We start from the raw sequence: 26,773 nt of genomic DNA on the forward strand, positions 1-26,773 counted from the left end.
GCTCAGATTTGAACTCACAACCCAAGTTCAAGAAGCCTAACCACTAAGACGTCCCCTCAAGTCCCACCATTCTACTAATATCTATCATACAAGAGTCGAGAACCTTATGGGTGTTTTGAATGTTTGATCATCTTCATTCAACACCATCAAGATAAAAATGCACCTGCTGCAATAAAGGGTGTGGTTTTGGGTCCCAGCTCCCAAAAATATGGCAGTATAACACAACAGTGTGTTCATGGTGCTTTGAATGTGGATCATCCTCCCACCTGGATGCACTCCCATTAGACTCTTGGTGTTCCCAGGATTCACTGTGACCCCCAGCTTCCTAACAAGCCGGGATATGCAAAGAAAGAATTTCGCTGTGCTGTAAACGTGACAAGTAAAAGCCTTTTCTACTTTCTTTTATTCATTCTATAACCTTCAGTAGAATGTGAATGTAAAATACTCCCACATGTTGACTCAATATTGAGTTTCAATTGTTCTTTCTCTGTTTTGTTGTAAATTCTATTTGATCTTTTTTAGTTTGTTGCAGTTTTTTCATATTGTAAAAAGTCTATATTCCTTTCTCTTTATATTTCTGTCAAAACTGTGGAAACACCTGTATGGTTTTTGAGACATGGACACGTTTCTGTTGTTTATATGCGACAAACTATTTTAAAGGGTAGAAAAACGGACAAGAATTCTACAGTGACTGGAATAAAAACTGATGATGGAGAATAAGATGGAGAACAGGAGAGATGATGTTCCCCACACCCATTGTGAAACATGGGGGTGGAAGCTTGATGGTGGTTTGGTGTTTGTTTTGGAGTAGGGAAGGTTGGAGACTTATTCCGGAAAGTAAAAGGAAACCTAAACCAACATCATGAGTCCCATTCCACACATCAACATCATGCAGTTCTGTCTGAACCACGGCTCATTGGAACGACTTCACCGTACAAGACGACGAGGCGAAACCTACGTCTGAGCTCTGTAAGCGTTATTCAGAGAGCAAACAGTCGTCTGGAGTGTTTCTAGAATGCAATAAACTGCCCAGTCACTGCACCTAAATCCTATTGACCTGCTCTACAATGAACTGGATCACAAGAAAGAAAATCTCCAGTAGTCAAAAATGTTTTTGGCAAGTTTTTACAAGAGGCATGACAAAGTAATTCAACTGAATGTTTGGAGAAATGAAGTTGTCCAAGTCCCAAGAGTATGAAAAATCTGGACATTTCTATATGTATTTGTTTGGTCAAATTAAATCTAAAACCTGGTTTATTGCATAGTGTGTTTCCAAAACAACAAAAGACGAAGGTTTCCCTGACAGGCACCGCATTTACGAGCATTTCACTGCATGTCGTATTGTGTATGGTCGTGTTTGTGACCAATAAAGAGTTGAATTTGAATAAACTCCAGCATTGAATACAGTTTACGTGATGTGGCTCTTTGGGTCTAAACGTATGTCCTTCACAAATATACGTAACACCTTTATAGGCTTTTTTTGGCAGCGGTTCTTCTCACCAGCAGCAGTCGTCGTGGCATAAAAACTGTTTACCTAATTTTTAGACATCCAGGCTGAAATGGGTTCTCATATCTCAGTTTCATATCTGCTGCACCTCGACACAAAACCCTTCAAGTATTTGATGTCAGATGATGCGAAATGTTTTCCATCACATGAGTTTCTATTTTCATTATTGGGGTTTTATGGGAGCAGTTGTGTGCTATAAATACTCAATATGCTTGACTGAATATGAAACAAACGATTCTAATTACTGAAGAAAATGAGGAAGGAAACCGGCATGTCTGCCTCAAGTTTCCATTTCTTTCACTTTAACAACACAACAAGTGCGAGTTCGCTGGAGGAAAGGTACGCATTTTTCTGACATTCCTTTACTTTGTTCGTCACGTGGTACATTTAAAGATTTTGAGGTATTTTTTGAAAATTAAAAAGTTGTTTCTTATTACATGTACTGCAAGATATTGTGCTTCTATTTCAAAGAATCATCTCACAACTTCTTGTCATTTGTACTTCAGTTAAAATAACCATGATGCTCATATTTATTAGGAACACTTTTTTGCTACCTGTAGTACTATAGATATATCTTTTATACTATACAGCTGTGTGAAGACATGATTTATAATAATTTATAATTAAAATATCTGGTGTCTTCAAAATGAGGCCAGGCTTTGAGACTGATTTCACTGAAGGTTTCTTCCTTGTGTTGCTACAATCAAAATAAAGGCTGTAAAAAAAAAACCATGAGAATATCTTTAAATAACGAATTATTAAGTCAAAGATCAGTCACAATCATAAACTAGCTCTCCATAATGGTCCACAGATTGCATTTCTGCTTTTATTTTTATTTCTGAACATCCCATTTCACATTTATTCCCTATTTTCTGAAATAGTAAATGCCATACTTCTGGGAAGATAATCCACTAGATTTTGTGAAGGTTTGTGCTCATTCAGCCACAAGAAAAAAGGGTAAATGCAGGTACTGATGAAGGTGAGATGAGGAGACCTGGGGTGCAGTCAGCATTCACATTCATTGTCCGAGAGGGTTGAGATCAGAGATCTATTGCAGGAGATCTTCCGCATCTTCACGGAGTTGACTTGCTCTAAAAGGTTTGGGTCTCCCAGTTCATGTGAAGGGAAAATTTCATGCTCCAGCATCCAAAGACGTTCCACACAATTGTGTCTCCAACTTTGTGTTAACAGAAGCACTTATGACTGGAAAAATGAGGTGTCCCAATCCTTTTATACATGTAGTGTAGTAGTGTGCATTGGGTGATTGGGCAACTACTGCAGAGGTGATAAGGGATACAGCTAGAAAGATACTTGGTGTGACATCTGGAAATATAAAGGAAGACAAAGAGACGTGGTGGTGGTATGAGGAAGTGCAGGAGAGCATAAAAAGAAAGAGGTTAAACAGAAAAACAGAATTGGGATCGACAGAGTGGTGAGAAAAGTAGGCAGGAGTACAAGGAGATGCAGCAGCAGGTAAAGAGGGATGTGGCAAAAGCCAAGGAAAAGGCATATGAGGAGCTGTATGGGAGGTTGGACACTAAGGAAGGAGAAAAGGATTTATATTGATTGGCCAGGCAGAGGGACCGAGCTGGGAAGGATGTGCTGCAAGTTAGAGCAATAAAGGATGGAGATGGAAATGTGTTGACTAGTTAGGAGAGTGTCATGAGAAGGTGGAGGGAGTATTTTGAGGAGCTGATAAATGAGGAAACTAAGAGAGAGAGAAGGTTGGATGATGTGGAGATGGTGAAGCAGGAAGTGGATAGGATTATCAAGGAGAAAGTGAGAGCAGCGATTAAGAGGATAAAAGTGGAAAGTGGGTTGGACCAAATAACATACCGGTAGAAGCATGGAGATGTTTAGGAGAGATGCAGTGGAGTTTTTAACCAGGTTGCTCAACAAGCTTTTGTAAGGTGAGAAGATCCCTGAGGAATGAAGAAGTGTGCTGGTACCGATCTTTAAGAATAAGAGAGATGTGCAGACCTGCAGTAACTGCAGGGGAATCAGTTTGATCAGTCACACCATGAAGTTATGGAAAAGAGTAGTGGAAGCCAGGCTAAAAAAAGAAGGTGACCATCTGTGAGCAATAGTATGGGTTTTATGCCAAGAAAAAGCACCATAGAAGCATCATTTGCTTTGTGAATGTTAATGGAGAAGTATAGAGAAGGTCAGAAGGAGTTGCATTGTTTGTTTGTGGTTTTAGCGAAAGCACACGACAGAGTGCTGAGAGAGGAGTTGTGGTATTGTATGAGGAAGTCTGGTGTGAAAAAGAAGTAGATGGTGCTGCAGGACATGTATGAGGACAGTGTGACAACAGTGAAGTGTGCAGTAAAAATGACAGACTGGTACAAGGTGGAGGTTGGACTGCATCAAGGATCGGCTCTGAGCCCTTTCCTTTTTGCAGTGGCGAAGGACAGGTTGACTGACGAGTTCAGACAGGAGTCTCCGTGGACCATGATGTTTGCGGATGATATTGTGATTTGTGGTGAGAGTAGGGAGCAGGTTGAGAAGAGCCTGGAGAGGTGGAGGTACATGCTGGAGAGAAGGGGAATGAAAGTCAGTAGGAGTAAGTGGTGTGGTTGCAGGGAGAAGAGGTGGAGAAGGTGGAGGAGTTCAGGTACCTGGGGTCAACAGTGCAAAGTAAGGCAGTGCAGGCAGGGTGGAGTGGGTGGAGAAGAGTGATAGCAGGAGTGATTTGTGATTGAAGAGTATCTGCAAGAGTGAAAGAGGAAAGTTTATAGGACTGTGGTGAGACCTGTGATGTTGTATGGTTTTAGAGACCGTGGCATTGAGTAAAAGACAGGAGGTGGAGCTGGAGGTAGCAGAGCTGAAGATGTCGAGATTTTCATTGGGAGTGATGACGAGGATTATAAATGAGTTTATTAGGGGGACAGTGCATGTAGGACGTTTTGGGGACAAAGTGAGGGAGGTGAGATTGAGATGGTTTGGACGTGTGCAGAGGAGGGACATGGGGTATATCGGTAGGAGAATGCTGAGGATGGAGCCACCAGGAAGGAGGAAAAGAGGAAGACCAAGGAGAAGGTTTATGGATGTGGTGAGGGAAGACATGCAGGGATGATCCACTGTGGCGCCCCCTAATGGAAGCAACCGGAAGAAACAGAAGTGTAGTATTGTGCATGTTAACCGCTAATTATACTCTGTTTTTAAGGAACGATGCAGCCATGGTTATTAAAACAAGACATTTTTCAGCAGCTGCAATTCTCCTCTTGCTGGCAGGTAAAAAATTTTTTTTTATTACATTTGTATTTGCTTGTCTTATGTTTCTGTGTGTACCTGTGTGTGTAATGTTGTTTGATATCTATTAGATGAATTATTAGACAATATTGTTGACTAGCATACCTTTTGTCTGTGTGTGTGTGTGTGTGTGTGTGTGTGTGTGTGTGTGTGTGTGTGTGTGTGTGTGTATGTGTGTGTGTGTGTGTGTGTGTGTGTGTGTGTTTTTCAGGAGTTCAGGCTCAGCAGAGTGTAACTCTTTTCTCTCAAAGTCTCTGTGCTCTTACTGGAACTACAGTAAAAATCCCCTGTAAATTTACACAACCTGATTACTCCTGGGTCACACACAGAGAGTGGTATCGAATTTCAAGTGATACTGACCTAAGCAAAGATCCACAATACGCAGGACGAGTGTCTGTAAGCACCTGGGGCTCTGAATGTGAGCTGACATTGAAAAATGTGAGACTGAGTGACTCTGGAGTTTATAACTTTAGATTTAAAACATACAGCAATTACTGGATATCTGCTTCATCTGAAGTTTCTCTGACTGTTACAGGTAACACACACAAATACAGTCTGTGTTTTTTTATTTTATATGGGACCAAAATGAAATTTATGAATAATAGTTTTAATAAAATATTATTGGATAAGAAATTTGATAGAATAAAAAAAATATATATATAAATGAGACCTTGTGTGAGGATGTGAGGAGTTCATTTTTGGGTTCATGTATATGGTACCCACCATTTGCAGATATTATTGTAGATACAGACTGGAGTAATGGGATTAAAAAGCTGAGCTGTGTCACCACCGGCACTTTGTCTGACATCCCCACTTACATCTGGTACAAGAACGGACAACGTGTTACTTACGAGAACAAAAAAGGACTGAATGTCAATAGTTTAAGTGCAGGCAGCTACTCCTGTGCTGTAAAGGGACATGAGTATCGTCGCTCTCCTGCTCTTTGTAAGAACTCACTTTACACCACACTCACTCTGTCATCATCACACTGCCAGCTTCTGTTACACTACAATACACTCACATGCAGTGATTCATAACTGTGAGATGCTTTAGTTTTTTTTATTAGTACTATTGTGATTAGTTCTGTTTAAATGAATTGTGTGTGTTTCAGGTCATTCTGATTCGAAGAAATGCTGGAGTGTGACTTACTCAACCCAGACTATCTGCTCTCTAATTGGCTCGTCAGTGGACATTCACAGTTATTATACCTTCCCTAATTTACACAAGGTCACAAGCAAGTTCTGGTTCATTAAAGAGCAGGTTAATGGTGAGCCTGTGGATATGATAGAGGATAAGACGTATCAAGGTCGAGTGCAGTACACACACAGCTCCCAGAATAACTGTAGTCTGAGAATCACCAATCTGAGAGAGACAGACGCTCAAACATACACATTTAGATTCTTCACCAACCAGGACAAATTCATGGGCGAACCTGGAGTCCTACTGTCGGTTACGGGTAACGTCACACACGTTCACTTGTGTGAATTAGCATCGATGTATGGATGGAAAAATAAGTAATTCATACGTATTACTTTCAGATCTGAAGGTTATAGTCCAGTCAGACTGGAGTGATCAGAACATACAGCTGAGCTGTAACACCACTTGCACTCTGTCTCACAACACAATTTACATCTGGTACAAGAACGAACAGCGTGTTCCTGAGTGTAAATCTGCCTCCTGCTCTGTAGCAGCAGACAGTGGTGAGGTCAGTTACAGCTGTGCTGTTGAACCTCATGAGAGTTTCCGATCTCCTCCATTGTGTGAGTGTGGATTTTACTCTCCTCAACTAAAGGTTATCTACATAAATCGAATGCTCATCCTGAACACTTCCCAGTTGATTCAGGTGTTTCTTCTTAGATTCCCCTACAAACACCAGAGCAGCGGTGATTTCCTCTGGAGACACGGTAGAAGGAGATTCAGTGACTCTGAGCTGCAGCAGTGACGCAAATCCTCCTGTTCTCATCTACACCTGGTTCAAGCGAGAAGATCCAGATATACTGCTGACATCAAACCAGAAATTCAACATCAGCAACCTCAGCTCACAGCACAGCGGATTCTACTACTGCACTGCTCACAACCAGCTGGGACGCCACAACGCTACACCCTTACACCTGGACGTCTTATGTAGGTGCATTGTATTGTGTTTCACACTGATCGTAATACATTTGAAGAACTAATCAAGTGTCTCTTTTGATCAGACGCTCCTCGAAACACATCGTTGTCTGTCGTGTCTGGCGATTTGCCTACACTGTCATGCTCAAGTGACTCAAACCCCATCAGCTCGTACACCTGGTATGGAAAAACGCAAGGGGGCGTGATGCTGACTGGAGATGGTGCCAAATTAACTTTATCATCACGATCCTTATACGGATTGTATTACTGTACAGCAGAAAATCGACTCGGGGCTTCCAATTCGTCCGAATGGGCACATAAATCAGGTACCCGCTTCTCACAAGCATGTATTGTTGGTGTTACATACATACTTGTATATTATCCATTAATCCATTCAAGACCCATTCGTTTTACTCGTTTGTGCCGATTATACCCTACTTGTACAGATAACAGAGTCGTGACGTACGCCGCATCCGCAGTCACTGTTGTTTCGGTTGTGATATTTTTCGCTGTATTTCTCTGGATATGGTAAGAACCTGAAATCATATTTCCTTCACTTTTATGAACGTTTTCTAGATATTCCAGTTTGCCTCGTAATTAAAAAAAAAAGGAACTGCAATATCGTTCGCAACAATAAAGAATTGGCAAGTCAGGAAAAGACCCCCTAATTAATATATTGAACTGTAATGAATGGACATTTGGTTCCACTCAGATGAGAGCAGGTTCCCTTTTGGGTCTGGATTCTTCCTCATGCCGTCTCAGGGAGTTTTTCCTTGTCGCAGTACCCACTGGCTCTCTCATTAAATGAGGATAAAGGAACAAACCTAGGCCTACATACATGTAGACTATGTATGTAGGCCAAAGTGGAGCATGGGACATGGAATTGGACATTCAATAGACAGTTATGCTTCACAGATACCTGGGGGTCCATGTACACCACTTCAAGAACCACTGATCTTTGATCCTTATAATTGGAGAATTCATGACAAATTTGTTTCACACTGCAAATGTAGTTGGTGATTTGAGTGATTTTACTACACTTATTCCAGCAGGAGACGAGCATCAGGGTCGAGTAGCAGAAGGGAGGAGTGCACCAAAGTGAGATTTCCAGATAATTCAAATACTTCGAAATAACATGTTTTTTATATTCATGTTAGATTGTAAGACTTCCTCACTTTCTCTTAGAATAACTCCCCTCCTGTGTATGGGAACATCTCAGACTCGACGTCTGACCCCACACAAACAACCTCCTCAGAAGTTCAGGACAGTGTTCAGTACTGCAGTGTTTATTTCAGCCACTCGAACGCACAGGAGGTGCCTCTCTACTCAACTGTTCAACTGCCGAAGGCTCACAGTCAGGAGGAGGAAGTAGAATATGCTACAGTGAGCCTCGTCACGTGCAGTGATGTTCGGTAAGCGATGCAAATTACAATGGTCCTGTCACACCTTGTGCATTCTTTCCACTTGCCCCTTTCATCAGCCTGTTAATATACTTGCAATCACAGCTGCAGTTAATAGGAAACTTCAAACATTTGCATAAGAGATTCTCGAAAATTGGGCTTGTTCATAAATAAATGTTTCTTACCAGAGAAATGTATACATAAGTGTGTGTGACTCTCAAGTTTGGATCGAAATCATCTAAATGCCAGTGAGTTCCTCTAATTTGCTATACAGATCATACTTTTAAGCTCAATTACAAAATTAAATGGAAATCAGCAGCAATTTTAGGGGGCCAAGCACCCAGACTTATGAACTGCACATTGACTGTTGCTGAGGTAATCACAGTAAAGCAAATTTTCACCTAAGGGATATAATGGATTGGATTGAAGAATGAAGAGTGATTCTTTCATGAGGTGCAGGTTTTGGTCCATCCACAGTGGTATTTCTAGAAATATTAGAAGGGTCTAGATTGAAAAAAATATAAATATAGGCAGCATTATGTCATATTTATATGCCATAAATATATTATTTATATATTGATTTATATTATTTATGTTTTTTTTGTTTTTTTTTACAGTGAGGAAGGAATCTACAAGAATCTGAAATTCCAAAAATAAGCAGAGTCTAGACTGGCTCTAAAATTCAGCGACAAGGTCCAGACCCCTTTTTTCTTCAGTAATAATATAAAAAAAATGAATATATATATATATATATATATATATATATATATATATATATATATATATATAAATATTCATTCATTCATTAATTTTCTCCTACTTATCCGTAATTCGGGTCGCAGGGGCAGCAGACTAAGCAGGCCCCAGCCTTCGACTGCTGCCCAATCCTCACAGCACCGTCCCTTACGGTCCCTCCTGCAGGTGGTGAGCCCACGGGAAGGCGGCCCCACGTCACTCCGACGTCATGGACTTAGATATTTCCCTCGTAAGGGACCCCCCGAGCATTGAGGGTTAAGGGCCTTGCTCAAGGGCCCAAGAGTGGCAGCTTGGCGATACCGGGGCTTGAACCCCAGACCTTATATAAATATATATATATATATATATATATATATATATATATATATATATATATATATATATATATATATATATAATATTATTTGTAATCATTAGTATTCATTAGAATATAGTACAGTATAATACCACGTGCAATTATTTTAGCGCCATTATTGGATACTCGTTTTCTCTTTTTTGACTCTGTGATGTCTTTTATCTAACATTGGCTGTTTTGTAAAGCCTTGTGTGCTTGTATTGCTCAAACGTTGTCGTGTGTATGATTTCAGTAGCACTGTTTCCTCAATTATTAGGGTGTATTGGACACATAGATATTTATTGTAATAAAAAATGTCGACTGTATAAGCACTCAAATATATTTCATTTATTTTTTTACATAACATTCGATGTATCGTTATAAGAAATCTGTATATATAAAGGTATAGGTGGTCTAGCTGAGGATTCTTCAGCTAGACCAGTCTTCAACATGGCATTGAGTAAATATCTTTGAGTGAAGCTCAGCTGTATGTATGGTGCACACTCCCATCCAGGGTGTATTTCTATTACAATCCTAGTGGTTCTCAATGGTTCTTGCTGGACACTGGTCACTTCATAACACACACAATGTCATTACAAGCAGAATGCTTATGTCCCAAACAGGAGTTCCAACCCCTATCCTCCCTTTCCTGTCAACTTTAAAGGACTCTAGTTGGCAGGGTTTTTCATTGACCAAGACACTATGACCACCATCAATAACAATAACTGTAAGACAGCATAATGTATAGTTATTTTGTCTGCCTAAAATTGCATGTCTAAATATCTTCCATTAAATGTCCTGTTATCCAACTTCCAGACCACAGCTCCCTCCATCCTCAACCCCAGAGCTCATCACATGATCATCCAATCAAGCGCCTATGCTCCCTCAAAGACATTTGATTAGTAACCACCCTCACCTGTTACCAATTACACATTCGCTCTAAATACCCATGTCCCACACCGCCAATATTTGTTTGCTGGATTTATTAGGACCAGAATCTCAACATGAACTTAGCGAAACCTGATGAAACCAATGATGAGTCTTATCTCACTGTCCCACCTAAATCTTGCATAATCAGTAGCTGAAAATATATCAATAGATTAAATCTGCACAAATAGCAGAAATAACCCTGATTTTGGCCGTAAGACAAAAAATATAATTTCGTAATGGAAACATAGAGCCTCCTTCTGCAAAAGGTATCTGCTTCCTGTGTTCCCTTCTGAGTAAAGAACAGAGGGCGTTTATTTCCTCTCATAACAACGATGAATTTGGTATCATAAAGGCGATTATATGACGAATTCCAGGGCTAGAATACAAATGCCAAATTATAGACAAAACAGATCTCGAGAAAATAGTCCACAGCTTCAATTCAAATAATAATATTATGAATTAAAAAGCCGATGCAGCGTAAAAACTGTTTTTGCTTAATGTGTTATTTTAATGCAAGTCATATTCTTATATATTTAATTATTTAATTATTTAATTATTATATGTTCATTGAATACAGTGCATATTTTGTATGATAAGTAGTCACATTTAGAAATATTACACAAAAGCATATTTATATATATATTATAAGACCATAAAAATTGGTATTTGCTTTTTGAACGTCCAGTTTGACTTTTAGTTGCTGTTTTCTGTTATAAAAACCGACACCTACACAGACAAACCTACATTCTGGGAAAAAGTTCCACAAGATTTTGTACTGTACTTGTTAAGATTTGTGCACCTTCAGCCACAAGAAGGGAAGGTCAGGTTTTGGTGTAGTGGTGCAGTGGCAGGCCATGCATTTGGTACCTGGGCCTTCAGTGGGAACTTACCCGACTTAATTCACCTCTTAATACCACCACTATCATGTCGCAATTATCAAAACCATCAATACGATACAAAAACGAAATATAACAACGCATCACATTACAGAGAGAGAGGACTTTCACATATGGAGGGTGAATACCATTTTACTAAAGCAAGAAACCCAGTTAAGACTTCAAAACTCTACACTACAACCACAACTGTGCACCTACAACATCTGGAGCAGTTCAGAATCAATATTTGTCTAATAAGATGACAAAAACATAAAAATGTAAATAAAATACATCCTACTCTCCAGAGATGTTGACTCATAATGTGCACCGCTCCTCAGAGGCTGTAATCCAGTGGTACAGCTCGTATTTACTGGTCTGGAAGTGGAGAACAAACCCTTTCCTAGGCTGAGACATGCTAGCTAGCTTTCGGGTTGGCCGACCTCCTCACGATGTCTAGCTTTTAGGGAAAATTTATTTTAAAGTATGTCTGAGACCAAATCAATTTCTCTTCCTCTGTAGGCATTAAAAAGTCTAACTCAGATGTATTAATGTGTGCAGAGCTACACACGTGTTTAGCCAGTCGAACTTGGCTGTAAAAGTTTTCCTCTGACCAACCAATCAGAGGACGGAAAAATGCTGACACTATTCTGGGCCAGCGAGCTGCCCTGTGAGGTGAATCTGAAATCTGATTGGTTAAAGAAACAGCTAATATTCTCTATGGTAAAAAAGCTATCAGTACTGACTTTGAAGGCCCTGGGCAGGTTAGATTGATATGGCAGCACATAGAGATCTGATTTGATTGGACAAAAAATCTAATATCCACATACACAGACTGGAAGTAGTGCAGCCAAGAGAAATGCTATGAAATGAAGAGAATAAACTGTTGGGAATAAATTAATACAATTTCATAGAACAAATATTAGAATTTAGGTTGTAAATGTAGGTCAGTGCTTCTGATAGTGTTTAGACCAGCAGAGAAGGCCTTGCTGGCCCTGACCACCCACCACTGGGTGTAGGTGAGGTGAGGAGGCAATCAATTCCAAAGGATTGAGGTCAAAGCTCGTTAGCAGGCCACTTAAGATCTCCCACTCTGAATGAGAATATATCTTTTCTTTTTTTGGAAATCTTAGTTCTTTTGTTTTAATCTTAATCTGCAGAGACTGGACACATTCTGCGATTTTCTTGACATGTGTGCTGTTGATCTGTAAGGATTTGAATTTGCACAATGATCTTTGCAGTTAGCATGTGTCTGTGGTCTCCTGCTGTATCAGAAACTGAATTTTATTCAACTCTTAAACAGGACATGATATCACCTGAGCATATACAGTATTACAGACTCAATATCCAACATACGGTCACCAAAGAAAATACTAGAATATTTATGGAACACTAAACTGAAAGACTCCATATATCCATTGTACTTTGCCGTAATCGAAATCTGTAAAATGCTATAACAGCTCAACATGCCCACCTTGATCTTGCTATTGAAATAGCCACTGCTGCTGGCATGGCTTTAACTAACAATAAACAAACAATCTCAACATCCTGAACAGTCTTTATTGGGGCAAACATCATGTTAGAAAAAAAAGGTTATAAAACGAAGTCCATCCATTGAACCTTGACGGCAATCAAGGACTATAATTGTTTTCACTAGGTGGCAGCGATGGGTTGTTTGAAATTCACCTCAGCGTATTGGACGCACTCGAGTTCCACCGTGTCCCTAGAGATCTTGCCTCTGCTAGACTGAGGGAATCGAATGCTGGAGTAGTGAATGTCAACCTGATGTGGGAGACAGAAAGAGAAATCAAATGAGGCCTGAAAAGCAATGACTCAATTAGGGGTGTAACAGGACACGTATTTGTACCGAACCGTTTCAATGCTTTTTACATCCGGAACACAGTAAAAATTCCTCAGGAATGTATTAAGCGCCGGACTCTCTACTGGAAATACGATTTGTAGCGCGTTGTAAAACTGATTTTCAGTCTCGCAATATGGATTCTTTTGCATTTTATGTCCAGATTCAAGAATTTCTCTTAAACTGAGAAATCCTGACAATTCCACATATCGAGGGAGCGAATTAATGAAGGATGGAAGGAATGAAGACATTTGTTAAAGAATGCTTAAATAAGTAGAACATGTTTTTTTGAAATGCAAATATTAAATGTAAAACACACACATATACATATTTGTATCACCAAATGGGGTCTAACAAATGTCAACTATTTAATAACATTTTCCCTTTTATTTTATTTAATCTATATAATTTGTGTCAATTGAATCGATGACTCAATTAAATCAATATAATATAAAGTGTATTGCATTAAGTGGATTTATTCTATTTTATTTTTATATATTCATTTTTACAAAATTTATATTCTTTTCTAGATTATTTAACCAAGCAGGCATTTTTTATTTAAAATGAGTTTTAAAATGTAAACTGTTGTTCACAAATGTTAATAATAATAAACTGCGTCCTACTGACTGTACAGAAATTGAACCCAACCGTGACTTAAAAAACGAGGTACCTACCGATCTGTGAATTGTGTGTACCGTTATGCCCTCCAAATATACTCACCTGTTCATTCTGGGCACCAATATCATTGGCATTGCTTTTCGCACATTTGCACCTAAGTGGAATAAAACTGTATTTTGTAAAGGTTTTGAGCAAATGTTAGGTGTAAAAAAAAAAAAAAAAAAAAAAAAAAGATAGATGGCTCTGCATACCACTTCCACAGAGCTCCTGCGATGATTATAAGAACCAGGAAGACTGTGACTCCTACTAGGATGGCCGTGGTGTTCCCACCCTCTGAAACTGATGTTTTAATGAACAGAATATTAAAATTGGTGTTTCTGGCAACACTCTAAACTAGCAAAAACGGCTGAGTCTTGTAGCTCACATGTCACCATTTGATCAGGAGAGTGGAGTTCCTCGAGTCCTCTCACAGCACAGGAGTAGTTTCCTGCATCTTCACTGGAGCTCAGGTAGAGCTTGTTGTGTTTGGTGGGTTTGTTTGTAACAAGCTGTCTGTTCTTGTACCACATGTAAGTGGGATTGTTAGACAGGGTGCAGGAGGTGATGCAGCTCAGCGTTACTGTAGTCTGTTCTTCTGAATCCACTGCAGACTGACTCACTCTTACCTGCAGATCTGAATGTGAACAAAACAAAGGAAAGTTAATTAACAGATCCTGAAAGACCAGAACTAGAGATAGTTTAGTGTAGGTCATTACCTGTAACATTCAGAATCACTCCAGGTTTACCAGAGAAACCATTACGATCATTAGTAATGAATCTTAGCTGATATTCTTCAGAGTCTTTCATTGTCACCTGGTTCATTTTTAAAGTGCAGTTTCTATCATGTTTCACATATTGAACTCGTTTAGCAAACTCCTCAAAGACATTTTTTGGGGGCTGAAAATAATGCCAGAAGACTCGACTAACATGCAAATTACTGGGATGTGAGTAATTTCCAGCAAATTCCACTGAAGACCCTTTTAAAGCACACACTCTTTTATCTGTGTAGGTCACATTCCAACAGTTCCTGCCAACACCTGCAACAGAAACAGGTGATTAGAAGGTATTATTTATGATACAGGTGATTAGAAGGTATTTTATGGTATTCAAACAATCATGAAAATTCAAAGAGAATGTGGATCATCCTGTGCGCTTATCCGTCAAGTGCTAGTGAGTTGGTAAAACTGAAGTAATTTGATTTGGCAGAAAAACAAATACTTACACAGTGGAAGAGCGTAAATATTAAAACCAGAAACAAAGCAGGAATAACTGCCGTCTTCTGCATTTCTAAAATATTTACTTCTGTCTGTGTGTTTATGTAAGTATTGTCCATTCTTGAACCAGTAGTACTCTTTAACAGCAGGGGTCAGAGGACAGGAAGTGTGGCAGGTGAGAGTTTGTGTTGCTGAGTCACGGGTCACCTGCAGATCTGAATGAAGTGAAAGGTGAATGTTTCATCACAGACGTGTATAAGAGCACATATTATTACAGACTAGTTTCTCTGTTACCTGTAACTGTTAGAGTAACTCCAGCTGAGCTCTGATATTTCTCTCCTTTATCCGTAATAAACATGAGGTGATATTCCCCTGAGTCTCTCTCTCTCAGGTCTGTTATTGTAAGAGTCGAGCTGAAATTTGTCATCTCTGTGTATCTCACACGTCCTGCATAGTCCGAGTCTAAAGTTAAATCTTCTGGATGTTCTTCCTTCCACCATTTAGCTTTGTCTTTTAGATTGAACCAGAAGCCAGTGGTGATGTTGGTATTTGAGTACGAGCATGTCAGGTTCACTGATGACTCTCTCAGAGCACAGATTTTCTTTTTACTGCATGTCACCGTCACTTTCTGGATACCCGATACTGCAACTAAAAGTTTTGTTACAGAGAAATATTAAAGACAATAAAAGGCTTGTACCGCATTTCGATTGGGCAAATTCACTGGTAAAATCGTAGTGATCATTCTAATTTAAAAAAATACACAAAACTGTTCTAAAATCAGCCGATACATTTATTTTTGTAGACATTGGCATTTATACAACCGCAATTCCAAAAAAGTTGGGACACTGTGTAAAATGTAAATAAAACCAGAATGCAACGATTTGCAAATCGCATAAACCCGTATTTTATTCAAAACCCAACATAGACAACATGTCAAATTTTAAAATCATTTTAAAGAAAAAAACGAAGGTCGTATTGAATTTGATGGCTGTAACACGTCTTCAAAAATTTGGGCAACAAAAATCTGGAAAAACTACACGTCATTTAAAGTCTTAATTAAACAGTCCGAGAAATATTTTCGCAACTAATGAAGTTCATTAACAACAGGTGGGTATAAATAACGTCTCTTAGAGAGGCAGAGTCTCACCAATCTGTGAAAGACTACAAATTGTGGGACATTTTCAGAATAACGTTCAACATAAAATTGCAAAGCAGTCGAATATTTCATCGTTTACAGTACACAATATCATCAAAAGTGTCAAAGAATCTCTGAGGGACCATTTGGTTTGTTATCAGCGATCAGTTCAAAAAGCAACATCGCTGATGGTACGGGAGTGCATTAGGACCTGTGGAATGGGAAGCTTGCACATTTGGACATAACCAGCAATGCTGAGAGGCACATATAAGCTTTAGAGCAACAACTGCTACCATCCAGAAAATGTCTTTTTCTTTCTTTCTTTTTTTTTTTATTTATTTATTTATTTTTTTATCTAGACTATTCGAACTGCATCTATTGCAACAGCATGACTTTGTGCTAGAAGAGTCCAGGTGCTGAACTGACCTGCTTTCAGTCTGGACCTTTGACCATTTGAACACTTTTGATGCATCATGAAATAAAAAATACAACAAAGAACACCCAGAACTGTTGAGCAGCTAGCATCCTTAATTATACAAAAATGGGACAAAATTCCTCCCAAACATCCCAAAACTTCAGTAACTGGTCTTCTCAGTTCCCAGATTTATACAGGTAGAAGACGTGATGTACACGGTAGGGAAACATGGCCCTGTCCCAACTTTTTTGAGACGTGTTACAGACATGAAATTCAAAATGACGTTAAAATTTAATATATTCTCAGTTTAAACATTTGCTATGTTTTTGGTTTTATGTATAGAATATGCATTTGTAAGATTTGAGAATCATGGCTTTTTGTTGTGTCTTAACTTCTTTGGAATTGGGGTTGTACCCTTTGGCAGGTACCATTGTCCAGAGCAAATTAAAATGACACTATAAGCACCAAACTATTGGGAAACCTTACTTTTACAGCTGTATGAGCCCCCCCAAACTGTTACCACAAATTTTGAAACCCATTGTGAAGCATTCTAGTCACGAATAAATTTCTTCATGAAGCTTGAAACCACCCTGAGGCCACATTCAGTACTGCACCACTGAAGTTCCTCATGGCCTAGATGTTCTTTAGCAGGATAATCTTGTCTCTTAATCTCTCTTTCTTCCCTCACTGCAGGACCGGAGTAGAGTTATGACTTTACCCTGAATTATTATCTGTCACAGCTTTAAAATAAAGCCATATGTGATTCTTCCCAAAACTGTTACCACAAAGTTAGAGGCACACAATAGTATAGGATGATCTTGGATGCAGTAGCATGACCTTTTCTCTTCACTTTAACAAACGTGTGCCGTCTTGTCCCTGCCCCTGTGCACAAAGTCAGCCCCATAAAGATATGGGATGGAGTGAAAGATCTTGAGTGGCCTTCTAAAGAGCTTTTGACCTCAACTCTATTCAACATGCTGGATTGGAATACTGACTGCACTCAAGGCCTCCTCACCCTGCATAAGCACCTGCCTTTACTAACACTCTATTTACTGACTGAGCACAAATCTCTACAGGACAAAATGTAGTGGAACATCTTCCCAGAAGAGTGGGGGTTATTCTGCAAATGGGGACTCAATGTTGAATTGGATGTTCAAAAAAATCCAAAGATCTTATAATGAAGTGTCCACCAACCTCTGTCTATGTAGTGTATGTCATTTATACTTGAGCAACTGATGGTCAAAGGCCCAGTAATGGCCATTTGGTGGTGCTTTGATTTAAAGTCATAACCTTCCAAATAGAAGTCCAAGAAAACTTCATCACTTCCCTACAGGAATCCTTTACACCTACATGGAATGAAAATGAATACACGAGGAATCATGGTTGTCTCGGTAACCCATAGCACCATAATGCTATGGGTTACCGAGACAACCATGATACACCATTTTCCAAGTGTCAGACAGAACATTAAAAAAGGTTCACCCTCGCACCCACATCCACACACAAAGCCGTAAACAGATGTAACCTATGACAGTACAATTACTCAATGTTATATTCAGTATCGCTTACTTGTGCGTTTTTTTTTTCTTTTTTTTACTCACCGGATGCAAGAAACTCTTATAACACGAAAATAGGGGAAGTTTTAGCCTTTTAAGTGCATTACAAACATAGCTTTAGCAAATCAATGGTTTTATCGTGTGTGTCAATTTACTAATCGAGTCAAAGAAGAGTAAATCATCCTTGAAGCTGTTTCACAAGATAAACTGTCAGGCAAATGCTGCTAATTCTGATAGTAGAATTGGGTTCGTTTTTGGTTCTCTAGTTCCGTCGTGTTGAAAAGAAACGGCAGAGAAAGCTTCATCTTCACATATATCCATGGTGTGTCCATGTGACTTACAGTATATCATAGCAAAAATAACAACCCTACCTGAGGTATACACAAACAGGACCAGCAGCAGGATGGTGGATTCATAGTCCATATTTAAACTATGAACAATATGGGAGAAGAAAAACAATATATAAGTGGAGACCAAACTTGTGAAAAATGATGCTGGGAGAAATGTATTATTGTAACTATCTGATGAAACACTCAGGTCTACGCTTCCATTCGTCAGCTGGCCTGCTTATAGAAACAAATTAAGGGAAATCAGTTCCCTTGTTTTACCACCCGAATCCAAGTAAATATATATATATATATATATATATATATATATATATATATATATATATATATATATATATATATATATATATATATATATAATATCTGTATTTGTTCAACAGGCTTCTTACACAACATTTTCAAGCTGGTAGTGAAAGCACAAAGGAAGGTGTGTAAATAAAATAATCTAATTATTGACACAAGAATGAGACTTCCGTAAAAATACTGAATAGGATAGTACTTCTTTCTTTTCCTTACCTCGTCTTTGGCCCTTTAAAAATGTCCTAGCTTACTGGAATTAGGCACTGGTGTTATAGCAGAGTCGTCTGTGTGTGTGTGTGTCTGTCTGTCTTGAGGGGGTGGGGGGGAGGGGTGTGTGTGGGGGGGTTGGACACGTGGTGCATAGGAAGTGAAAAGCCGAAAGATGTTGCATAATGTCACTAAAAAGGCATAAGGCGGATGCACAGAAGATAATGCTGAGCCCTTTCCTGTTTGCAGTGGTGATAGACAGGCTGACAGACGAGGTCAGACAAGAGTCTCCCTGGACTATGATGTTTGCAGATGATATTGTGATTTGTTGTGAGAGTAGGGAGCAGGTTGAGAAGAGCCTGGAGAGGTGATGGTACACGCTGGAGAGAAGGGGAATGAAAGTCTGTAGGAGTAAGACAGAGTACATGTGTGTGAATGAGAGGGAGGGCAGTGGAGGGGATGCGGTTGCAGGGAGAAGAGGTGGAGAGGGAGAAGGAGTTCAGGTACCTGGGGTCAACAGTGCAAAGTAAGTGTTAGAGAAGTGAAGAAAAGAGTGCAGGCAGGGTGGCATGGGTGGAGAAGAGTGATAGCAGGAGTGATTTGTGATAGAAGAATGAAGGGGAAAGTTTATAGGACTGTGGTGAGACCTGAGATGTTGTATGGTTTAGAGACAGTGACATTGAGTAAAAGACAGGAGGTGGAGCTGAAGGTAGTAGAGCTAAAGATGTTGAGGTTTTCAACAGGAGTGACGACGATGGACAGAATTAGAAACAAGTTTATTAGAGGGACTGCGCATGTAAGACGTTTTGGGGTTTGGACATGTGCAGAGGAGGGACATGGGGTATATCGGTAAGAGAATGCTGAGGATGGAGCCGCCAGGAAGGAGGAAAAGAGGAAGGCCAAAAAAGAAGGTTAATGGATGTGGTGAAAGAAGACATGCAGGTAGTTGGTTTGAAAGAGACAGTTGTAGAGGACGGAGAAGTATAGAGACGAATGATCCACTGTGGCGACCCCTAATGGGAGCAGCCAAAATTATTATTAATATTATATATTTATTTATTAAAATGTTCTTTTTTTTCCTTCAGTCTGCCCACGCTGTTCTGTCTGTCCGAGCGTCTCACCGGCTGATGCAATGGGCTTAATATGTCAATGTTGCCGAAATTAGAGTAGACATTTGTGTAGAAAAATGCTGAAGATGGAGCCACCAGGTAGGAGGAAAAGAGGAAGGCCAAGGAGGAGGTTCATGGATGTGGTGAGGGAAGACATGCAGGTAGTTGGTGTAAAAGAGGCAGATATAGAGGACAGGGTGGTATGGAGACGGATGATCCGCTGTGGCGACCCCTAATGGGAGCAGCCGAAAGAAGAAGAAGAAGATTTGTGCAAGTCGGAGGCCTGTACTTCCACTAATGACTAAATAAAGTGTTTATAGATAGTGTGTAATGATATATACTGGTTTTGGCGCCAGCTGTATGAAGATATGGGTTGGAGTGAAAGACCTTGCATGTCCTGCTATAGAGCTCTTAACCCTATACAATGAATGTGAATGCTGACTACACCCCAGGCCTCCTCACCTTACTACCATGCTTGTGGATGAATAAGCAAAAATCTTCACAAGCACACTCCAAAATCTAGTGGAACATCTTCCCAGAAGAGTGGAAGTCATAATAACAGCATAAAATTTATGGAGTAAACCATAATATCAGCTTATTTGTTTTAAAGTAAGTACAATAACTGACAACTGTTGAGTGATTTTATTTCCAAAAAGTATACATAGAGGGTCTGTGCTTTTTTTCCATGATGCGCCTTTCAGTGTTACATAATAACGTTAAAAAACCGCAGCGCATCGGAAACAACATCCTGAAACCAATTTCACAAGAAGATAGAGGGTGAAGTTTACATTTCTTGCGACACTACAGCAAAATGACGTTCTTTGGAAAAATTTACCTCTGCCAAATTATTGGTAACTTCTATAGCTATCTCAACATACACTATACGGACGAAAGTGTGTGGGCGATGTGCATACGTATGTGCTTTTTAAACATCCCATTTCACATATAGTTCCCATTTTTGGTAAAAGTGTGCTGTTAGAGTGAGCTTGTGGAGATTTGTGCTCATTCAGCTCCAAGGGTGTTAGTAAAGTCAGGGACTGATGTAGGTGAGGTGAGGAGGTCTGGAATGCAGTCAGCATTCCAATCCAGCATGTTCAATAGGGTTGAGGTCAGAGCTCTATAGCAGTACATGTAAAGCAAATCTTAATGGAACTGGTTTTGTGCACAGGGGCATCGTCATGCTGGAACAGGTTTGGTTCTCTTAGTTGAAGGGAAAAGCACAATTTCATGCTCCCGCTTTCGGAGACATCCTTTACAGTTGTGCTCCTCCATCTTTTGGTAAAAAGAACCACATCTGGCTGTCAGGTTTTCGAATACATATAGTGTAATCTTTTGTAAAATTAAATAGTCTAGTTGTACAAAAAACAAAGCAATTATTCTATCAACAGGATTATGAGTCTGAAACCAGACAATGCAACAGTGCTCTCCAGAGTAGCATAGACTCTCTCCACTGTCAATCACAGCACTGCTGGCCAATCAGAAACATCTGTGAGTTCTTGTATGCGGAAGAGGGCGGACAGCATTTTAACGCTTTGTAACATGGAATGAGCAGCAGTTCAAAAAGATGTAAAGTCCGACTATATGTGTGTCACAGGAAACACATGCTGGGTGAGAAAATGCAGAAACAAAAACAAGTTTTATATATTATATTTAATGGAAATCAACAAGCAGCATTTCTACTTACTTCTATTTGTAAATAAATGAGCAGCCAGTGAGCACACAGTGCACAGTACCAGTCATTACAAGGAATAAATCAATCAACACCGTTAATACAAGAACATAATTTTCTTAGTCTGAGAAGTCCGGAATGTCGTCGTAAATGACGTCGTGATGGTTTGGGTGCCGAAGGAGACACTGCTGGACCATCTGAATCACTGTGGCTAGACGCCGGTCTAAAGCCGTTAGATGAGACTCGGTGAGGAGGGGGGCCATGGCATCCAGGGGATCCTGAGAAAGAGACGCCCGCATGACGTCGCTCAGACGGTACTGAGGGGATGAAAGAAGTTGCAGACGGAGCAGCGTGGAGCGACGGATTCTGTGAGTATGATACGGTAGAGTCACTAATCTGTAACCAGAACTGTTTCAATTAACTATGCAATGAATATGGTACAGCCTTACAGAGGCCATCTATGATGAGGCTAACACCACCGTGCTTCACGCTTCTTAGGATGTTAGGTTAGTGGCAAGTGTAGCTCTTTTTGCCAAGGCCAAAAATATTTTTCTTTTCTTTTTGCCCCAAAAGCTGCTGAATTTCTAACATGTCGAATTTATCCTGTCTAAAATGAAGAGTGTTGAGTTCCTTCAGTTTTGGTTGCTTCCCTAACAAATACCTAATTGCCCGGGCATTGGTGCACCCCTGAGTGATGTTGATTTACCTGCAGCACTGCACCAGAGGAGTGAGAATTGATGGCTCGTCCTTGGAGTGACGACCAAACCTATCGCATAGAATAGGACATAAAAATACACACAAACACACAAAGACGACCACATAAGCCAACCCCGCACACAGTATATGGTATACCAAGTAAGTCAAAAGATGCACAAAGATGCCATTAAAGTACTCACGCTCTTCCATTATCTAAATGTAGTGGGAACGTGTTGTTGCCGAATATTTCAAAAGTTTCGTAGTGGTGTCTGTCCATGTTATCTGCATTTCCATAAGAGAAAAAAAAGCTACAATAAACGAAAACTTTCACGCATTAATACTAGTATTGATTGTGTCTAGTAAACCAACGAGCAGGCGTTACTTTGCAGAAAGTCCAAAACGGTCATATCGATGATATCCAACAGGCGGGTGCCTTGGTCATAGGGCGGAGTCTTTTTCACAGCGTTGCAGTACGTTGGGGTTTGCTCCCACCTGTAAAATGTGCCAGGCCACTCCAATTACTGTTTATTCATTATTGACAATTTTGAGACTCCCTTTTTTTTTTAAAGGAGGCTCCCTACATTCTAGCCACATGTATGTATACCTTATCGTTAGATACATATTATGCTACACTACTAGACTTGTTACTAAAAAAATATAACACACTGTACTCACAGAGCGAGCTTGCTGCGGCTGTACGAGCGCCTCCATGGGTTCCTCCAGGAGCGGCGAGGTGCGAGGGAAAGGTCAGGCAACATGGCTGCTAGAGAGCCTTCGAGAGCACGGGGTCGACCGCACACCGCATGCTCCGTGGAACAATAGTATGAGCACTGGCCATAGAAACAAGTATTTCCCACTGGCACACACACAGACACACAGTTATTCAAGGCATAAGTATCACAGAAAAGTGGACAGCAATGAAAAGTTACTTTGGTGGGCCACTTTGCAAGTGTGCAATGGACACCAATTAGCATTCATCATTATCAAGAGTTTGACTGGTTGGATTGGTAAACAGGATGAGTACACATGAAGAAAACTGGGAATGAACTTATGCCTGATGTTTCTTCTCAGTTGTTTTTTTTCCAGTGCAATATGCCATGTTTTATTAGTTACCTATATCAAGGACAATTTTTTTGTTTTAATCTAAATACTCAACAACAGTTGCTTAACCAAATGATTAGACCAAACCTGGAGAATGAAAAAAGGTCCTGGCCAACTTGTGGTCGGTGGTGATCTCTTTAATTTCCTTAATTACATCAACCAGTCTTCCCACAACCGGAGGGACACGCCGGAAACCCAGAATCCTTTAAGAGATGAGGAATAGGGAGCCAAAGACAGGGGGAATTAAGGTGAACATGTTTTGATATTACTCTACACAGTGTTAAACCAAAAGTAACTCTGCTGACGATGCCTACCTGTCCAGGTGAAAGGCGGCAATTTCAGCGTTGTGCCTCTCAAAGTCCGAGAAATAGTACAGATTCACGTTTGTCTCGTCATATCTCTCTTGCCTGGAAAAATGTGAGAATAGGGGTCAAATTGAGAATGATCTCAGTTCCTATTGAAGAGCGTGTTAAAAAAATAAAGCCATGTGTGAGATCTAATATAGCAGGGTCCGTATGGGGGACTATGATGTTCCCTGCCATCCATGACACTAAAGTGAGCCCCAATCATAATCGAATTGTAACCGCCGGCTTCACTCACTTCATGGGCTTGAAGAGCGCCTGTCCATAGTTGGAAAAGGTAATCACCAACTTCAGCTGCGTTCCTCCTGATTTCTGAACTGAAACACGGCATAAACGTGCAGACTGTTACAAGCCTGGGTTCTGGAATCTCCAATAAATTTTAAATAAACTGAACTCCGAAATGGTGAACATGTAGAGGCCAGTCTTTTACACTAGAGGTCTCCCTGCGCTCACTCTCTCTCTATGAGAATGAGACGTCTTGATGGCAAACACAACAGTACATTCTTGATATAAGATTATTTTTGAACCAGTTACATAATTAGAACCAGTTACCTGCACTGGTGATGCGGTGATTTGAGAGCTGCTCCAGGAGAGCGAGAAGATTGATGTCTCTGTGTTGATACAGCTGCCAACGGGTGATGCCAAGGTGGAACCGAAGCCAGGGAGGGTGGGTATCTGCGCTGCCCTTCCACTGGATAGGATCGTAGCCCTCCTGGCTGTTACTCAACCTGAGAGAGATAATCATATAGCATATAGCACATGTATCAGTGGGTCAAAAGTCTGGTGGAACTGATCATTAGTAACAAGCAGCATTTATACTCCTCGTCATTGCTTTTATTGGATCACAAGACCAAGTCCTGTGAATCCACATGGCACAGTCACCAATCGAAACCCTGAGCATAGATGACATTTGCAAGATTTGCAATGCTTGTATACTCTTTGTGGTGTAGTACTAGTGCACAGGTACTAGAAGAACTACTGGCGGAGGTGCCGTTAAAGTTTCAAACGATAAAGAATGTCCAAAATGTAGCCGGTCAGCCATCAGTTTTTAAGTGTCCCCCAATCGTCTTAGCAATGAGTAAAAAAAAACAACAACACATCGCTTGTTTCAGCTAAACTGTAAATATTGGCACCTCTATGCAAAGATTCATCAAAAGCAATATACATTAGGTGAGCTATATTAGTGAGTTTCTCTGGGAAAAGTAACACTGATCTCTATATAGTTTTTGTTCTGCATGGCCTTGTATGAGTGTGCCTCACCACTGCTGCCCGTCCTGCTCCTCTGTCCCCTGGGTACGGATTCTCAGCAGAGTGTCGTCATCAGGACTGGATGGAGCGTGCTGGCTGTACAGCGTGTGGGAGAACAAAGCCTCCAGCTTGGCGAGATCAGCTGCTCCTACGCGCCTTTGTCTAACAGGCCTAGCCGCGCTGGTGGAGCCGGAGCGCGTGAGGTTGGTTGAGGTGGTGTTGCAAGTTCGAGCACTTTGAAAGGGCTCGCAGGTTGAAGGGAACATCGTCAGGACCAGTACGATCGCCAGCATGTGCAGAGCCAGCGTCACACACAACATCAAAGCACACACACCCTTCAAGCGGCAGCCACGACGTACTCTCATGCTGATAGAGACATGCAGACAGTCATTTGTTGCTTTCATTAGCAAACTATTTAGATGTTAATAGTGTCCCAGATGTTCTTACCTGTTCTGTCACAGTACTTCCAGCTCCAAGAGAACAAGAGAGGAAATTGTAGTATCTTGCACTGATTTATTCATCTGTTTGCTCTTTGTCTTCCCCCCTCTCTCTCAGAGGACAGAAGCACTGCCAGGTTGGGATGATCTGAACCGAACAGAGTGTGTTTACTTGCCCCTTTTGGCACACGAGTACAATCAGAGGACAACTAGTATCTAGCTGGAAGTAAAACAAATATTTACAAAGGGGCCCTCAACCACTAGGGGGCACATAGGGGCGCAGGATCGTGTTCTAATAAATAAAAAAAGGGATGGTTGATCGCATGGTTCAAAGTTTCTTAGTTTTGGAGTTTCAACCACAAGGGTGTTAGTAAAGTCAAGTACTGATGTAGGTGAATGTATTCCAATTCATCGTCCAATAGGATTGAGGTCAGAGCTCTATAGCAGGCCACTTAAGATCTTCCACAGCAACCATGTAAAGCATATATTCATGGAGCTGGCTGTCATGCTGGAGCAGGTTTGGTTCTCCTAGTACAAGTAAAAGCAAACTCTCATGCTCCCACATCCAAAGATAGCCTTTATAATTGGGTGGTAACAGTTTGGAGAAGAACCACACCTTCCGCTCCAATCAATCTAAAGCATATCTTTAGTTTCTTGCTCAGGTTATGGTTTACGCGTCCATGTTCATGGTCATTTATGTTCAGATTTCATCGTTTCTTTGTTTTGTATTAGTTTCTCCCGCTCCTTACTCCTTACATGACATAACGTCTGTATATTACAGTTATTTGAACCGTGTGTGTAGAGAGTGGGCAAATAGCAGAGAAAAAAAAGGCTGAACTTTGAAAGTAATTGAAAACTATAAATAGTTGTATGTGGGTTTGGACTGTACACTTTGGATAAGGTGGATAAAAGAATATTTTCTCAGTCTCACACTCACACACACACCATACACTTTCTGTCTATCTGACTTCGTTTTATTTAAAGCTCAATGTAATTCAGCTTTATTTGCGCTTTTCACTGGGGGCATTGTCTACCAAAGCCGCTTTATAGGGATAAACAGGTTATAAAACTTGCATTTATATGTTATTGCCTATAAGGTTATCGCTAATTAACAAGGAAACACACCCTGAGGTAAACAAACCTTGAGAGGAACCAAACTCAAAAGAGAACAGGGACAATACTATTGAAATGAAACATGGGTATATTTTAGTAGTCAATGTGCAGTTTGTATAGCAGTTCAGATTTAGTGCCCTCTGAAAAATAACTCAACATACAGCCATTATTTTCTAAATAACTGGC

General features: G+C 40.3%; 3 protein-coding genes and 1 long non-coding RNA gene across 7 annotated transcripts; 1 reads left to right on the top strand and 3 right to left on the bottom strand.

Annotated features, from left to right (window-relative positions):
* Positions 1-314: 314 nt before the first annotated feature.
* LOC310731200 (sialoadhesin-like) lies at positions 315-21,998 on the top strand. Of its 3 annotated transcripts, XR_014535096.1 has the most exons (14): positions 315-1,846; positions 4,674-4,741; positions 4,971-5,294; positions 5,492-5,704; positions 5,871-6,215; positions 6,298-6,519; positions 6,617-6,883; positions 6,958-7,197; positions 7,318-7,399; positions 7,921-7,969; positions 8,057-8,283; positions 8,889-8,964; positions 21,350-21,569; positions 21,810-21,998. XR_014535096.1 is itself a non-coding variant. In XM_083550679.1 (13 exons), exons 1-12 carry the CDS (start codon positions 1,761-1,763, stop codon positions 8,926-8,928), a joined length of 2,163 nt encoding a protein of 720 aa, XP_083406805.1. In that variant the 5' UTR covers positions 315-1,760; the 3' UTR covers positions 8,929-8,964; positions 12,821-13,476. The 3 variants fall into 3 exon arrangements, 2 of the variants coding, with proteins under 2 accessions (XP_083406805.1, XP_083406806.1); XM_083550679.1 differs by lacking the exons at positions 21,350-21,569; positions 21,810-21,998 and adding an exon at positions 12,821-13,476; XM_083550680.1 differs by lacking the exons at positions 5,492-5,704; positions 21,350-21,569; positions 21,810-21,998 and having other exon boundaries at positions 8,889-9,005.
* LOC310731214 (uncharacterized protein) lies at positions 12,417-18,961 on the bottom strand. Its single transcript, XM_083550708.1, has 9 exons — positions 18,862-18,961; positions 18,370-18,428; positions 15,187-15,540; positions 14,901-15,107; positions 14,395-14,715; positions 14,064-14,312; positions 13,891-13,978; positions 13,742-13,793; positions 12,417-12,945 (listed from the first exon to the last, which is right to left on the bottom strand). Exons 2-9 carry the CDS (start codon positions 18,419-18,421, stop codon positions 12,817-12,819), a joined length of 1,452 nt encoding a protein of 483 aa, XP_083406834.1. The 5' UTR covers positions 18,422-18,428; positions 18,862-18,961; the 3' UTR covers positions 12,417-12,816.
* On the bottom strand, positions 16,826-18,363 carry LOC310731257. Its single transcript, XR_014535133.1, has 2 exons — positions 17,443-18,363; positions 16,826-17,311 (listed from the first exon to the last, which is right to left on the bottom strand). It is a non-coding gene; the product is annotated as an uncharacterized lncRNA (long non-coding RNA).
* fam20cl (family with sequence similarity 20 member C, like) lies at positions 21,565-25,864 on the bottom strand. 2 transcript variants are annotated; one of them, XM_083550706.1, is made up of 11 exons: positions 25,485-25,864; positions 25,050-25,403; positions 24,342-24,517; positions 24,028-24,106; positions 23,742-23,834; positions 23,515-23,630; positions 23,002-23,182; positions 22,709-22,818; positions 22,527-22,608; positions 22,337-22,396; positions 21,565-21,996 (listed from the first exon to the last, which is right to left on the bottom strand). In XM_083550706.1, the coding sequence occupies exons 2-11, from the start codon at positions 25,400-25,402 to the stop codon at positions 21,750-21,752; spliced, it is 1,497 nt and encodes a 498-aa protein (XP_083406832.1). In that variant the 5' UTR covers position 25,403; positions 25,485-25,864; the 3' UTR covers positions 21,565-21,749. The 2 variants fall into 2 exon arrangements, with proteins under 2 accessions (XP_083406832.1, XP_083406831.1); XM_083550705.1 differs by having other exon boundaries at positions 25,050-25,864.
* Between the last annotated feature and the right edge of the window lie 909 nt (positions 25,865-26,773).

This window comes from Silurus aristotelis (genome assembly GCF_946808225.1).
Source record: "Silurus aristotelis genome assembly, chromosome: 9".
Classification (NCBI taxonomy): Eukaryota; Metazoa; Chordata; class Actinopteri; order Siluriformes; family Siluridae; genus Silurus; species Silurus aristotelis.

Excerpts from the sequence above, each read along its gene's own strand:
- LOC310731200 (XM_083550679.1), top strand. The coding sequence starts at position 1,761 with ATGAGGAAGGAAACCGGCATGTCTGCCTCAAGTTTCCATTTCTTTCAC. Across the intron at positions 4,742-4,970 it reads AATTCTCCTCTTGCTGGCAG|GAGTTCAGGCTCAGCAGAGT; the intron begins GTAAAAAATTTT and ends TGTGTTTTTCAG. Across the intron at positions 6,216-6,297 it reads AGTCCTACTGTCGGTTACGG|ATCTGAAGGTTATAGTCCAG; the intron begins GTAACGTCACAC and ends TATTACTTTCAG.
- LOC310731214 (XM_083550708.1), bottom strand. The coding sequence starts at position 18,421 with ATGGACTATGAATCCACCATCCTGCTGCTGGTCCTGTTTGTGTATACC. Across the intron at positions 13,979-14,063 it reads TCCTGATCAAATGGTGACAT|TTTCAGAGGGTGGGAACACC; the intron begins GTGAGCTACAAG and ends TTAAAACATCAG. Across the intron at positions 13,794-13,890 it reads GCAGGAGCTCTGTGGAAGTG|GTGCAAATGTGCGAAAAGCA; the intron begins GTATGCAGAGCC and ends TATTCCACTTAG.
- fam20cl (XM_083550705.1), bottom strand. The coding sequence starts at position 25,441 with ATGAAAGCAACAAATGACTGTCTGCATGTCTCTATCAGCATGAGAGTA. Across the intron at positions 24,518-25,049 it reads GAGCAGGACGGGCAGCAGTG|GTTGAGTAACAGCCAGGAGG; the intron begins GTGAGGCACACT and ends TATCTCTCTCAG. Across the intron at positions 23,631-23,741 it reads GCCGCCTTTCACCTGGACAG|GATTCTGGGTTTCCGGCGTG; the intron begins GTAGGCATCGTC and ends CATCTCTTAAAG.